This window comes from Benincasa hispida, chromosome 5, assembly GCF_027475165.1.
Source record: "Benincasa hispida cultivar pf3 chromosome 5, pf3_genome.v1.1, whole genome shotgun sequence".
NCBI lineage: Eukaryota > Viridiplantae > Streptophyta > Magnoliopsida > Cucurbitales > Cucurbitaceae > Benincasa > Benincasa hispida.
This window is the reverse complement of record NC_143482.1, coordinates 36,395,875-36,411,513: the sequence shown is the minus strand read 5'-3', so window position 1 is coordinate 36,411,513 and position 15,639 is coordinate 36,395,875. Positions and strand designations below refer to the sequence as shown.

The window sequence follows — 15,639 nt, the reverse complement described above, 5'->3', positions numbered from 1 at the left end:
CAAAATTTACAATAATAGCTCTGTAAAGTCGAAGTCTCTCTTTAAAAGTTTAAGTTCTTCTTCCCTCCCTCGCTGAAAATGAAATGAAAAAATTTATATCAACAAGCATAGCGTCGCGACGCTAGAGCCAGCGTTGCAACACTAAATCGTAAAAAAGCTAAGAAGCGTTGGGCTAACGTTGCAAACTGCACTGACACTTGGTTGAGAAAGGCACGCATGTGTGCGAGGACTATTCCTTGAATATTCGGACCGTTGCGACCTTGGGTCAAACGTTGCGATGTTGCCCTGTTTTGTATCAAATTGATGCATTCTGTCTTCAAGCGTCGAGCTAGCATCAGGCTCAGTGTTGTAAGGAGCGTCGCGACATTGCAACCATTGTTAAAGAGTTTGAATTGTTCCTCTTGAGGAGCAAAGTGGTAGTTGATCAAGGATCTTCTTGTTAAGTGATCTTTTGGTGTCATTTGGCTCGAATTAGCTCCAAATCTTCTGAAATATCTTTTTTGAGTCGGGATTGGAGTTTTCCTACAAAAATAGCCATTTTAAGCAAACAATTATGATAGAATTTAGGGTTTTATCATAGAAAAGATAGTCTTTTACAAGGCCTATCACGAGGCCAACTTGTAAATGCCTCAATCTTTGCGAGATCAATGGATACTCTTTCCTTCGACACCACATGTCTTAGAAAGGACACCTACCTGAACCAAAACTCACATAAGTCTCTAAAACTTTTCGTAAATGCTCTTCATGTCCTGCCTCTGCCTTGGAGTAAACCAAGATATCGTCTATAAAAACTATCACAAAAGTGTCAAGGAATTCTTTGAACACCCTATTAATTAGGTCCATAAATATTGCCGAAGCATTCGTCAAACCAAAAGACATTACAATGAACTCGTAGTGCCCATACCTCGAATGAAAAGTTGTTTTGGGTATATCACTTTTCTTTATCCTCAACTGATGATAACTTGACCGAAGGTCAATCTTGGAGAATACTGTAGTCTCCTGCCTGGTTGAACAAGTCATCAATCCTGGGAAATGGATACTGTAGTTCCCTACAACTTTATTCTTAATAGTCATCAATACTGTAGTTCTTGAGAATGTCGAATGATGGTTGCCTATCATATTCTATCTCGTTTGGCCCATTAACAATGTTTCCATGCATATAACATAAAAATTCCACAACGTCCATCATAGTTTGACAAATGCAATTTGATATTTATCATAATATTTGTAAGTATATATTAGGCCAACTATATTAATGTGTTATTACTATTTTTTTAAAGTATGTAAAAATAAAGGAATGTTTTTTTAAAATAATATCTACCATCAAACAAAATAATAATAAAAAAATAGGTACAAAATCACGATAAATATTGTTACTAATGACATGCATCATCATTTTACCATAAATCAATGATAAATATTATTTTATATTGACATGAATCTTTGTTCTTTAATCATCATAAAATTTACAATATTAAGGTGAATAATCCAAAATAAATTGACTAGATAAACAATAAACATAACAACAACAACAACAACAACACAATATTACTAACAATAGCATTAACATTAACATTCAAACATTAAATATTCAATAATCAATACATCATTCCAAATAATAGTAAATAACTATATACATACCCTTTGAATGACTTGATTATAAAGTTTTCTCGGAAATAATAGCCACCGTAAAAAAAAAAAAAAAAAAGTCATTACAAAATTATTGATATTTTACATTTTTGTTTCTCCAATTAATCCATTATAAAATACAACGTTTTAGTAATATCACTATTTTTTTCCATTAGGAACATATTCTTAATTTTACATTAAAAACTACTAATAAATTTTGAAATTTTGGCAAATGAAAAAAAAAATATAAATTTTACATTTAAAAAGATTTATTTTTTTTTTCATTAAGAACATATTTAAATACCTATTTTTAGATTTCGTTAAAATTTTCTTTCAACGTGAATCAAAGATAATTCTTTATTTTTAAAATTTTGAGTTACGTTATTTTTACTAAAAGTATGAAAAAAAAACATTATTTTTACTATGTAATATTTTTTTTATTAATGAATTTTTTATATGTTTAAATATAAATAATTGAACGTTTTAATTTAAATCCAATACCACTATTAACTTTAGATTTTTCTTTAATTCGTTTTAGTTTTTTTTTTCTTTTCTCCACAAAATAAAGTAATATCACTATTTTTTTCCATTAGGAACATAATCTTAATTTTACATTAAAATCTACTATTAAATTTTAAAATTTTGGCAAAATGAAAAAAGATTTAAATATAACTTTTACATTTAAAAAGATTTATTTTTTCCATTAAAAACATATTTAAATACCTATTTGATTTCGTTAAAATTTTCTTTTAACATGAATTAAGGACAATTTTTTATTTTTAAAAATTTCTGTTAGATTATTTTTACTAAAAGTATGAAAAAAAAATTATTTTTACTATGTAATATTTTTTTATTAATGACTTTTTTATATGTTTAAACCTAAATAATTGAACGTTTTAGTTTAAATCCAATACCACAATTAACCTTAAATTCTTTCTTTAATTCGTTTTAGTTTTTTTTTTTTCTTTTCTCCACCAAATAAAGTAATATCACTATTTTTTTCCATTAGGAACATATTCTTAATTTTATATTAAAACTACTAATAAATTTTAAAATTTTGGCAAAATGAAAAAAGATTTAAATATAAATTTCATTTAAAAAGATTTTTTCCCATTAAGAACATATTTAAATATCTATTTTTAGATTTCGTTAAAATTTTCTTTCAACGTGAATTAAAGATAATTTTTTATTTTTAAAATTTTGAGTTACATTATTTTTACTAAAAGTATGAAAAAAACATTATTTTTACTATGCAATATTTTTTTTATTAATGACTTTTTTATATGTTTAAACATAAATAATTAGACACTATGATATTTTAAAAATCATTGAACATTCTAAACTATATTTTAAAAATAATTATCATAATATGGTATGCATAAGAAATAGTTAGGTTTATTTTGAACAAAGTGTGGGGTGTTTTAGAACAAAGTGTGAGTTGTTTAGAAATATGCATAAGAAATAGATTAGAAAATTTATACTTCTTTTTGAACAAAGTGTGAGTTGTTTGATTCCATTTAAAATCATCTAAATAAAATTGTTCATCTTAAAAAAAAACTACCAAAGTAGCAATAAAATTGCAAGGTAATTATTTTTAAAGAAATAGATAAAAACCAAAGAAGACATACTTACCATTTATTATATTTAACCAAAGAAGACATACTCATTTTGATAGTTAAAAATCAACCAAATACCAATCAGACAAGCATCGACAGAGTACCAACTAAATACCACATAAAGTGGACTACATATATAACATAATGTTAATTACATTTAATTCTCCCTTATGATAATCCATTATAAAAAAAATATATCAATTTATTAAAAGAAAAATATTGCACATTACAAAAAAAAAAAAAAAACTTTGCACCTTACCAAATATTGCAACTTACCAAAAAAACTTTGAATAATATCCACGGTAAACAAAATAAACATTAAAAAAAATTCAGTAAAAATTATTAAAAACTTAATTTAGAGTTAAATAACAAAAATATATCAATTTACCAAATAAAATACTACACTGAAACAAATTAATGAAATGAAGGTGGGAATGAAGGTTGAAAATGATCGGTATTTGAAAATAAATGAAGAAGGTGGAAGAAATGAAGGAAATTTTGTTTTGGATGAAGATGAAATGAGGGCTTTGGTGATGAAGGGGAAGATGAAATGAGGGTTTCAGTGAAGGAGAAGATGAAATTGGTGAAGGAGTATGAAATCTGTGAAAGAGAAATGAAAACGGTGGAAGGAATGAAGGAAAGTAGATTTTTTATGGTAAAACGAGGGGGAAGACGACAAAATAAGTCAAATGTGTCTGTTGACCGCGCGCGTCACTCTGACACGCGCTACGCGGTCAGAATGCGGCTGTTCAACCGACGCATTTTGATCATTTTATTTTATTATTATTTTTTAATACAATCTATAAAATTAAAAAAAAAATTATAAAATATTCCCGAAGAGACGATGGGGACAAAAAAAAAAAATATCCATTTTCCCTAAATAAGTTTGAAACCCCGTCTTAATTAACTTTCAAAACTCTCCCCCAAATCTAAATAAACCAGGATGCAGCCTATCATCACCCATTCTAACTTTGTCCCGAGGTATGAACTAAATTTACCATTAATAATTTTCTTTGACCTCTCTTTTTATTCACATTTGTAATTTCCAAGATACTTCCAAAACCTCTCGTGAAAGTTTTCAAAAACAAACAATCCAACTTTTCAACCGTTGAACGCCATCAACCAATCAATTTCTCGACGTAGCGTGAATCCAAAGCGTTCCTCATCGTCGGAGTGGAGGAACAGAGATGGCCGACGAGAGCGTCAAGACGGAGGCTCTGCAGATTATTGGAATGTTTCAAGTTCTTCCCAAATTGGTAGTCTTCGACCTCGATTACACTCTCTGGCCATTCTATTGGTAATTTCTCGCTCTCTTTTTTCATCTTCTATTTCTCTTTCCCGTTTGTTGACTCAGAAAAGCGCATGTCGATTGATTCTGTTCTATAACTGTTTTATCGGTTTCATTTCTGAGCCGATTCAGTGCTGCTATACTTCCTTTTGTAGTTGGGGCAATTTTCATGAAACTGTTCGGTTTCACCTTGTTCGTCTTATAATTTGTTGATTCGAACGAGATGATCTTTTCTAAGAAATGAAATTGAAGTACAACATGTTATTGATGAAACTCATTCCCTAAGCTCCGTGCCTTCTTCCGTTATTTGTCAACGAGATTATTAGGTTTTTTTGTATCTGAACTGATGTTCGTGCGACTTGAGAGAATTAGAAGTAGAATGGAGTTGTGTATGATATTCAGATTTTCTAGCTTGCAGCAATTGACTTATAGATCAGTTCATAAGAAAGACGGTCTTTATAGTTATTAAGATCAATCTGTAGTTATCTCCTTTGTCAATATGCAAGCTTATGGTGTCTGTCGCTTCTAAATCTGTAGTTATTTTGAAGTGTTTATTAGAATTTCATCCAAATTATACACGAGTACAGACACTAATCCTCGAGGAGGTTTCAACCATCCCATTACCCGCTGCAAGAGAAAACACAGGCTCTAAGTTATAAGGCCCCATTTCATAACGATTTTGTTTTTAGTTTTCTCTTTTTGGAATTTAGGATCGTTTTCTTCCAATTTCTTCATTATGGTTTTCACATTTCTAACAAAGAACATTGAATTCTTGGTCGAACATCAAAAACAAAACAAAATAACTTATAGGTGAAATTTGGAAGCAGTGATTATAAGCTTAACTTTCAAAAACTAAAAACTAAAAGTCAAATAGTTATCGAATGAGACTTAAGTTTTTAACCTGCCGTTAAACCCAAGACTTAGAATATCTCTTAACTATCTCTTACATCTTGGGGTTAGTTGAGAATGATTTGTTAGTCATGCTTAATATGGTTGTTATTGCAATTGTTAAGTCATGCATCCAGGTTGACCTTCCCCATCTTCCTTTTATGACAGTGAATGTCGCTCCAAACGTGAAATGCCATCTCTGTATCCTCATGCCAAAGGCATATTATATGCACTTAAAGACAAGGGAATTGACCTTGCCATTGCTTCTAGATCACCCACACCTGATATTGCCAAGACGTTTATTGATAAATTGGGAATTGGGTCAATGTTCGTAGCTCAGGTGAGAATACGAATGATTTCTCATTTTACATTTCTTGTTTATTTATCAGCTTTGAAGTTTTGGCCTATCTTCTGTTACTTTGTGGAATGAGAAATCTCCATTTCTCCTAGAGAAATTATGTGGTATTCTCAATGTTCCTGCCACGGATATACCTTGAAATATTGTAGCTAAAAGAATACTTCAATCAGGAGAATTGTAATTACTTCCCTAAAAGCACTAGAAATGCACTTCTAACAATCTTCCTATATTCTAACAAGGATCTTAGGGCAAGAAAATTACTTCCCTAATAGCACTAGAAATGCACTTTACTTCTAAAAATCTTCCAATATTCTAGCAAGGGTCTTACGAGTATATCTTGCCCTTGTTATTTTAAATAATCAGCTTATAGTGAGAAATTTTTGCTTGTTAGCTCTATCCGGTTTTTCATGCTCGATGATCATTTACAGGAGATATTTTCCAGTTGGACACACAAAACAGATCATTTTCAGAGAATTCATTCAAGGACTGGTGTACCATTCAAGTCTATGTTATTCTTTGATGACGAGGATCGGAACATTGAAACTGTAAAACTCATTTTTCTCATAACTTTTCTGTGTTTTTTCTTTGTATTCTAAGATAGTGCTTTGAGGTTGAATTGACTGGCATGAGAAAACATTCTTAGGATGCCATATCTATGTATTGCCATCTTAACAAAGTTTTTTTTTTTTTTGTATGGCAAATACAGGTTTCCAAAATGGGAGTAACTAGTATTCTGGTTGGCAATGGAGTTAATCTTGGGGCACTGAGGCAGGGACTCACAAATTACTCCCAGAATGTGAATAAAATCGAGAAGAACAAGAAAAGATGGACAAAGTACAGTCAGAACTCAACTTCATCAGAGAAAAGTGAGTAAAAAAACAGGAAAGTGATTATAAACTGCGAGAGGGAATATTATATACTTTCAGATGCACTTTGTCAACTGCCTTAAGAACATTTACCCTATATTTATGAGTTTGATGCTCAAAAGAACATAGTTGAAGTAGCATTTTGGTTGTTCAACTCATTCATACCGTTTGTAACCTCGTTGACTCGGATTCGTATCTATCGAGGTCAACAGTATATCTAGAACCTGTGATAGGAGAAAAACAGTAATGGTGTTTGTTGGTTATATCTAACAACAAATTATTGAAATCAGACTGGTTTATGCATTTTTTTTTCTTTGAAAGAAATTGTGTGTGCCTATTTGCATGTCTTGTTCTTTTAAGTTGGGTGGGTATTGGTAAAATTTTCTCAAGTCTGGACTTGTTGAAATCCTAAAATTGGAAGCTTTCTTTATCACATTCCAACTTCCTATAGCGAACTTTTGAAGGAGGAAGTAAAATAATATGCTTGCTTATTATCCAAAGTGTTAAAGACTTGTCCATGCAAAAGCTGTCAAATGAAAACTATGACATTTTTGGAAATTCAACCTGGAGGACAAAAGAGACTTCTAAAAGTGAGAGAGGAGAACAAAGGGGCTTCTAATAAAGGGGGAAGAAATAAAGACTAGAAGAAAGAACTTTGGGGCTACATGGGGCATTGAGATAATTATTATAGTCAATATAATTATAGTCTGAGTATTATAATAGTTTATCGAGGTGTAAACTATTTTAGTTGGATTATAAATGAGAAGAGAGTATAGTTACAAAATAGTGTTTACTATTTAATAAATACTATAGACAGTGGAGATTTTCAAATAGTTTTACTATAAAAGTTACAGTGAAACTATTTGAAAATGAGAAACCCAAACATTGAGTGAGTTATAATAGTTGTAAACTTCAATTATTATAATGAGAGACCTAAACATTGAGTGAGTTATAATAATTGTAAACTTCAACTATTATAATGAAAGACCTAAACATTGAGTGGTCTATAATAGCTCACTCCACTCAAGGCAAAGTTGGGGGCTGTCTCCTAAACGATTGGGGAGCAAAAATTGAGAATCTCTTTTTTCTTGGTTGATAACGGGCAGAAATGCACGTTATCATAGTGCTAAGTTCTTAAACAATGTTGGATTGTGTTGATAAAACATGTTAAATTGCGTCCATCAAGCATCAATTTCATAATATTGCGGTCGCATGCGTTTATTGCATAGGAACAGTTGATTTTAGTGTTTTTATGCAGAATATGCGTTGACGTAATGCAAGAATTGCGATCATAGGAAATCATTGGTCGAGTGCAACTTTACCGCAAGGCTTTGTAATGATTGTGTTCGCAAACATTCGCCCGAGAAGGATCGCCGCAACTTGGTCAGTGCAACATAGTGGGCGCATCTGGGAGAAAGGCTAATTAATCGCGATGGGACAGAAAACTGATGACAGTCGAATCCGAATTAAGTTGACAAGCCGATAACGATCACAAGTACATTCAACATTTTGGTGACAATTATTTGGCGCATTAGTCAGAAGAATTAAAGCCATCCCATCCGTGCAATCATGAGAGGGAAGTCGCCGTTCACCTTGGATGTTCTATAAATACCAAGAGCAACATTCAGAAAAGGGTTGAGCAGTTCCAACGAGTTAATAAGTTCGCACATCCTTATTCATAGTTTTCTTTCATTTTAAGGTGGACGCGAGAGAGGAGGTTGTGCCGATAGATCGTTCCGGTAAGCTTGGGAGAGCGCCAGAAGCTTCAAGGATAGAGAGAGGGCTAACGCCTGCGGAAGCGAGAACATCTTTAGAACCGAATAGAGATTACAGTGTAAAAGCCTCGGTTAGCAAGGAATTGCTACTAGGGTCTCTACCTTTAACTTCCATTGTTATTTTGTACTCCGCTCATTTATTGAAATAGAATCTACTTCTCTATATCTGTTCACTCTCTGTTATTTACGCATGAGTAGCTAAATTAGTTGAATGGGTTGAGAAGCATTTAGCTAGCACAACTAGGGAATCTTCACTCTATGTGATTATCTTGTATTATGAGTGCTTCATTCGTCCATTAGGGATACTCGGGAGGGTAGTCTAAGGACAGGATCTAGGCTTCGGAAGGTCAGGTTAGAATCTAGGCTCGAGAGAGTCAGATTAGAACGCATAAGCAAGAGATAGGAGCTTAGGAATAAGCACTGTTTGCTATTAACGCATCGCATGCATCCTAGAAATAGGATATGATTGTATGCGGTCACCTTGCTTTTATGCATTTTGCATCATCGCATAGGACAAGAGTAAAGACTTAGGGATAAGCTCTATGGACACTTTTGCATTCAACACATGCGTCCTAGACTTAGGAGCATCGCATTTGCATTGGAAAATGACTTGCTATGCATGGTTGTAGCATGATCGCCTAATCTGACGCATTCCCAAGTAACGCTCGCTAAAGATCTTCTCAACTCGTTCATCGCATACTCAGTGCATCTCTCACACAATTGACTTTTCTCAAATCTGCCGCATTTGTTTATTTTCTCATTAACGCAATCAACAACAAACCAACAATTTATTTATTCGGTTACCGCAAAGTTTCCATAAAAATTACCAACGCAACCTGTTTTCACAAGTCCCTGAGTTCGACCCTGGACTTACCAGGAAACTTTGTGGAATTTACATTTGGATTCCACTGAGGAAACTTGAGTGCACAATGCAATTTCACCATCGCATATCATCCACATTTCCACTCAATAAAATAAAAAACTTGATGATGAGAAATTAGAAGTCAATTTTACTCGACAACTAAAATCCCTTGGACGCGGTATGCGATGCATGTTCCTAAGATATGCGTTGATAGTCATGCGTCGATGGTCATGTGTTGGAATGAATATGCGTTGATAAATGTATGCGATGACCATGCGTCCTGTCACAAGTTTTCTTGAGCTCACGCCAAGTATAACGCGAACGCAAGTTTCTCTGGTAATCCGAGGTCGAACACAGGGACTTGTAGCTATATGAATGCGGTGATGTGCATGCGGCGATTAAATAAAAGAATGTTGGAAGGGTTGCTAAGTTAATCCTACTCCTACTCCTACTCCTATCTAACAGACAACGCAATGAGAATGTGCATGAGAGGTAGAGATATGACAACACTTGACATGAAATAAATGAATGGGAAAATAGATAAAATGCGGAGATGTTTTCATTCCAACCCTTAAGAGTGACAGCAAGGGCAACCTTAGTCAACGCAAACCATGCAATCATGCTACACACACGTGAACCTAACTTTAGGACGTATACGATGTATCTGCGATATTGCTGAGAAGCCTATGCCTGCCTAGACCTCCATAACTAGCTCACTAGCTCCCGCCGCATGAGCATGGCTGCCACATGACCCCTTATCCTACTTCCTAGATGCATGCAAATCCATTCTGTAGGGTGCATACGCTGTGTGAAGCAAATAGAGCTTATCTCTAAGATCCCCATTCTTGCCTATGCGTTCCAATCCGCTCTCCCGAGTCTTAAATTTGTGTTTTAGACTACTCTCCCAAGTATACCTAAATGATGAATGAAGCGCTCATAGGACAAGGTAACCGCATGAACTTTGCTGATCTAAGATTGTTACTATCCCTAGTGAACAATGCATACATTGCTTAATGCGACCAACCACTTACCCTCCCGGGCAGTTGATTGTTGTTGACTTTACTCATAGACAAGTAATGTGTTAGCCTATAGACAGACGTTGCAGCAGCTTCACACTAAGCAAATAAGATTACTCACACACTCGCGCAACGCATACCTTTCGGTGGGTTGCTACATGCTTCATATCCCTAATCCACATGACTAAGTATGCGATACCCAAGCAATCCCACTAAGTGTTGCAATGAAAGTAAAGATGCTAAGCAAAGAAGATGGAGATGGAGTCGAAGGAAACAGAGAAATGCATTGAAAACAAATTGTATTAATTCCTTAATGTCATATAATACAATATAAGAAAAGAAAGAAAAATGAAGTGACCGGTTGGAAGCAAAGACTTGCTTCCAGCGGATGTGCGTCAAGGCTTCCGGTGGTGCCATGGATGGGCGGAGGAGCTGACCCTCTCGAGATCTAGCTCCGGTCGTCACTCGGAATGGATGAAGGAGGTGAAGAACTCTCAAACATCTTCTCACGCAATTTGTCTAGATCACGGGGAAAATCCCCGAATCACAAGGATCATCCCCGGATAACTTGAATTTCTGCTTATCGGCTTCTATTTATAAAGCTTGGGTCGCCGATAGCATTAATTGGACTGCTCTAAGTCTGACATTCGGCGTGTTAGTCCTTTCTGAACCTCTGCCACTAACGGCGTGGTAGGTGAAATGTAAGCATCATCTTTTTGTTTTTGTCAAGGTAGATGCGTTGATGCGTTCATTCCACCAACCTTGTGTTGATTCCATTAGTATGCGTTGTCGCGTAGCCACAACCATTTAATGACCGCATTCGCTTAATACCACAACTCTACACGATGACCGCAATCACTAGGCGAGCGCAACTCCCATGCGATGGACGCATACGGCTGATTACCGCAACATCCATGCGTTGATCGATGCGTTCGCCCTTGCGATGGAGTGTTTCTCCGCATGCGGTCGTCTATGCAGTGGTCCGGTTTCCGCGTTTGCGTCCATTTCCTTTTTTAGCTACAAAAATAAAACATTGAATGCATAATAACGCAAAATAACGAGTTAGCTGAGATTCAACATACTAATCGACGCAAGCTCATTTTCTCGTGAATTTCTAGCACAATTGCCGCATATGCTGCTTAACATCCTTCATAATTCTAAGTAAAAGGCCTAAGATGACATGCATTTCTGTATGTCATCACACCCCCAAACTTAAAATCACGATTGTCCTTAAGCATGCGTTATACTTAAGAAATTCTAACTCACCTTCATGCTTTCCTTTGCGATAACCAGCTTCTCAGAATATAATTTACACATGCCTTTGACCATCATTGCAATGCTCTCCTCCATTTTGGCTGCTTCTTCAAAAGGATCTTTTCTAAGTTTAAATCCGGCAAGCCTTTGCTCAAAAACTTTTTATTCATCCACCGCAATTTTGTGTTTAGCTTTTGAGAATGCGTACGTTCAAAGTTCAAAAATTTGCGATGACTTATTCAAATGCGGTGTTGAACCTGGTTACGCCCTTCGTTTTGGTTTACCTCCACGTGTGTCATGCAGGCATCCAACTTCGGTTGCGTTCCATCTTCAACTCAACTCTTGTCTCGTTTGATTTGGCTTGCGTCGGACAGAGGAGTTGCGCTAATGCGTTGATTCTGATGACTTGCCTTCGTTTTGGCTTGTCCCACGTGTGTCATGCGGACATCCAACTACGAGCAAGTGTTGCCTTTCACAATTTAACTCTTATTAACAAGGGTTTCCCCATTGCGTTGACAGTGGAGTTATTATTCTCAAAAGCTCGCTTCACTTTTTTTTTTTTTTTAGAAATAGAATAGTGTAAATAGATAGTCAGTATAACAAAGTAATTGCGATAATAGATAATAACGAGTAAGATAAAAGTTCATGAAGTAATTGATGCAGGAAAAGGATATTCAAAAGGATTGCATCCCTGATGAGGTTGAATAATATAATACTCAGGGACCACTTATTCCAGGCTGGTTTGTTCACGTCCATGGTGGCTTTTCTCTCTTTTCTTTGTCCTTTGGGATCTTTACTGCCTTAATCTGGAGTTTTTCCCCATGAATGCTCATTACAATTTCCCCCTTGCGCACATCAATTTGAGCGCGACCGGTTGAAAGGATAGGTCGTCCCAATATGATGGGTGCATCTTTGTCTGCCTTGTAGTCCAAAACGAGGAATTCTACCAGCAAGATGAATTTATCAATTGAGATTGCGACATTTTTCTACTCTCCTTCAGGATGTATTCAAGATCTGTCCGCGAGCAGGAGAGTTTCCTTTGTGGGCATAAGTGTGCCGGCATTCAATTGTTTGAAGATTGATAGCAACATTATGTTTATACTTGCCCCAAGATCGCATAGTGCTTGGCCACTGTAGGTCCCTCCGATAGAGCATGGTATTGTGAAGATTCCTGGGTCGCCTATTTTAGGTGGGATCATAGCATTTTGCGCTGCAGCCATTATTGCGATCTTTTCTTCCTCATTTTTTCCCTCTTTCAATCTTTGCGAAGCTACTGGTGGTTGGACTTCTTCTGTCTTAAAATCTAGAGGCTTAAGGAGGATGCAACTCCAGGGTCTATTTTCTCGGGCTTCTCTAAACCATAGGTCAATGGGTCCTCGGTTGTCACTGCATTTAAGTTGGTCGCAATGGGCTTCTCCCCCACTTCTGCAATCATGTTGTTGCTCAGCAAGGAGATTGCTAAGCATTGTTCCTTCCCTGTTACCCCCAGCATTGCGAGGGAGCTCAGTTGAGCTCGGCAACGCTCCTTGCAGTCTATTTTTCAGCTCGCCCGTAATTTGTCCCATTTGAATTTCGAGATTTCTAATGGATGTAACTTGATTCTGAAGCACTGTTTCATTTTTCTCAATGTACTGCTTCAACAAGCTCTCTAAGGACGAAGATTGCGGTGATTGTGAGCTGCTAGCTTGGCTATGCGCTGGATCGTTGTTTTGCAGAAAAAACCCGGGTGGCCCTCCTTTTTGTGCCATAGGTTGAAAGCTTTGTTGTTGATTTTTCCACGCAAAATTTGGGTGGTTTTGCCACCCGGGGTTATATGTGTTGGAATAGGGATTATTTCTCATGAAGCATATCGACTGCGGGTTTGTTGGGCATTCTTGCATCGGGTGAGCATCTCCGCAAATGACACAACTTGCGGTCATTTGAGTAATTGCGCTGACCGCCCTTTCTTCGCTCCCGTGTTATTAATTGCGATGCCTTGTATCAAACTCATCATCGCAGTCATTTGATTTTGCAAGGATGCGATGACCCCATTGTTTGCGTCATTATCTTTTATTCTTAATCTTTGATCGTTTTCCCGCCAATCCTCGTGATTTTTGGAAATGCGATCAAGTATACTCTTTGCCTCCTCATATGTTTTGTCAAGTAGACCACTAGCGGCTGCCGCATTGGCAGCGGTCTGCGAAGAGGGATTCAGTCCTTGGTAAAAAATCTCCATTTATAGGCAGTCTGGTAAGCCATTATGTGGACAGTCTCTTACCAGCCGCTTGAACCTCGCCCAGGCATCATTGAGCGATTCGTCATCTTCTTGTTCAAAATTTGTTATTAATTTTTGTCTCATGGCATTCTCGGTTGGTGGGAAATACTTCTTCATAAACTTTTCCACCACCTGTTCCCACGAAGTTATCTCTCCCGGTTCGAGAGAATAGGCCCATTTCCTCACCTGATCACATAAAGAGAATGGAAACAGAGTTAGTCGAACTTCCTCGGTTGAGATATTCGGGAACACAAAAGTATTGCAGATTTCTATAAAGCTCCGAAGGTAGGCATGCAGGTCTTCGTCACGCCTTCTTCCAAACTGCCCAGCAGCTTGGATCATCTACAACATTACCGGCTTCATTTCAAACCTCAATCCATCTAACGCCAGCCTCATGATTCCTGGAGAGAAATCATAGAGGTTAGGCGACGCATAGTTCTATATGGGTCTATTGCGGTCATTCGCTAGAAGGATGGGGTTGGCCATTATATTATTCGCGTTAGCGGCCCTTGCGTCCGGTTGCTTTGCCATTCTTGGTGTTCTCTCTTGTTTTTGTTGGCGGTCTCTTGATCTCCGTCTAAACGTTCTATCAATCTCCGGGTCGTAATTCGCCAGAGATTGAGAGTCTGCAAAGAAAAAAAAAAAATTACCGTTAGCACTCTATTTTGCCGAAGTCCCCGGAAACGGCACCAAAAACTTGATGATGGAAAATTAGAAGTCAATTTTACTCGACAACTAAAATCCCTTCGATGCGGTATGCGATGCATGTTCTTAAGATATGCGTTGATAGTCATGAATCGATGGTCATGCGTTGGAATGAATATGCGTTGATAAATGTATGCGATGACCATGCGTCCTGTCACAAGTTTTCTTGCGCTCACGCCAAGTATAACGCGAACGCAAGTTTCTCGGGTAATCCGAGGTCGAACACAGGGACTTGTAGCTATATGAATGCGGTGATGTGCATGCGGCGGTTAAATAAAAGAATGTTGGAGGGGTTGCTAAGTCAATCCTACTCCTACTCCTACTCCTATCTAACAGACAACGCAATGAGAATGTGCATGAGAGGTAGAGATAGACAACATTTGACATGAAATAAATGAATGGGAAAATAGATAAAATGCGGAGATGTTTTCATTGTAACTCTTAAGAGTGACCGCAAGCGCAACCTTAGTCAACGCAAACCATGCAATCATGCTACACACACGTGAACCTAACTTTAGGACGTATGCGGTGTATCTGCGATATTGCCGAGAAGCCTATGCCTGCCTAGACCTCCATAACTAGCTCACTAGCTCCCGCTGCATGAGCATGGCTGCCACATAACCCCTTATCCTACTTCCTGGACGCATGCAAATCCATTCTGTAGGGTGCATACGCTGTGTGAAGCAAATAGAGCTTATCTCTAAGATCCCCATTCTTGCCTATGCATTCCAATCCGCTCTCCCGAGTCTTAAATTTGTGTTTTAGACTACTCTCCCAAGTATACCTAAATGATGAATGAAGCGCTCATAGGACAAGGTAACCGTATGAACTTTGCTGATCTAAGATTGTTACTATCCCTAGTGAACAATGCATACATTGCTTAATGCGACCAATCACTTACCCTCCCGAGCAGTTGATTGTTGCTGACTTTATTCATAGACAAGTAATGCGTTAGCCTATAGACAGGCATTGCAGTAGTTTTACACTAAGCAAATAAGATTACTCATACACTCGTGCAACACACACCTCTCAGTGGGTTGCTACATGCTTCATATCCCTAATTCACATGACTAAGTATGCGATACCCTAGCAATCCCACTAAGTATTGCAATGAAAGTAAAAATACTA

At 36.7% G+C, this 15,639-nt stretch overlaps 1 protein-coding gene and 1 non-coding gene across 2 annotated transcripts; both read left to right on the top strand.

The window, feature by feature from the left end:
* Nucleotides 1–4,085: 4,085 nt before the first annotated feature.
* Nucleotides 4,086–6,931, top strand: LOC120077460 (Haloacid dehalogenase-like hydrolase (HAD) superfamily protein). The gene is made up of 4 exons (XM_039031340.2): nucleotides 4,086–4,542; nucleotides 5,590–5,761; nucleotides 6,208–6,324; nucleotides 6,486–6,931. The coding sequence occupies exons 1-4, from the start codon at nucleotides 4,433–4,435 to the stop codon at nucleotides 6,651–6,653; spliced, it is 567 nt and encodes a 188-aa protein (XP_038887268.2). The 5' UTR covers nucleotides 4,086–4,432; the 3' UTR covers nucleotides 6,654–6,931.
* Nucleotides 6,932–13,783: 6,852 nt separating this feature from the next.
* LOC150036080 (small nucleolar RNA R71) lies at nucleotides 13,784–13,887 on the top strand. Its single transcript, XR_016529908.1, has one exon. It is a non-coding gene; the product is annotated as a small nucleolar RNA R71 (small nucleolar RNA).
* The last annotated feature ends 1,752 nt before the right edge of the window (nucleotides 13,888–15,639 follow it).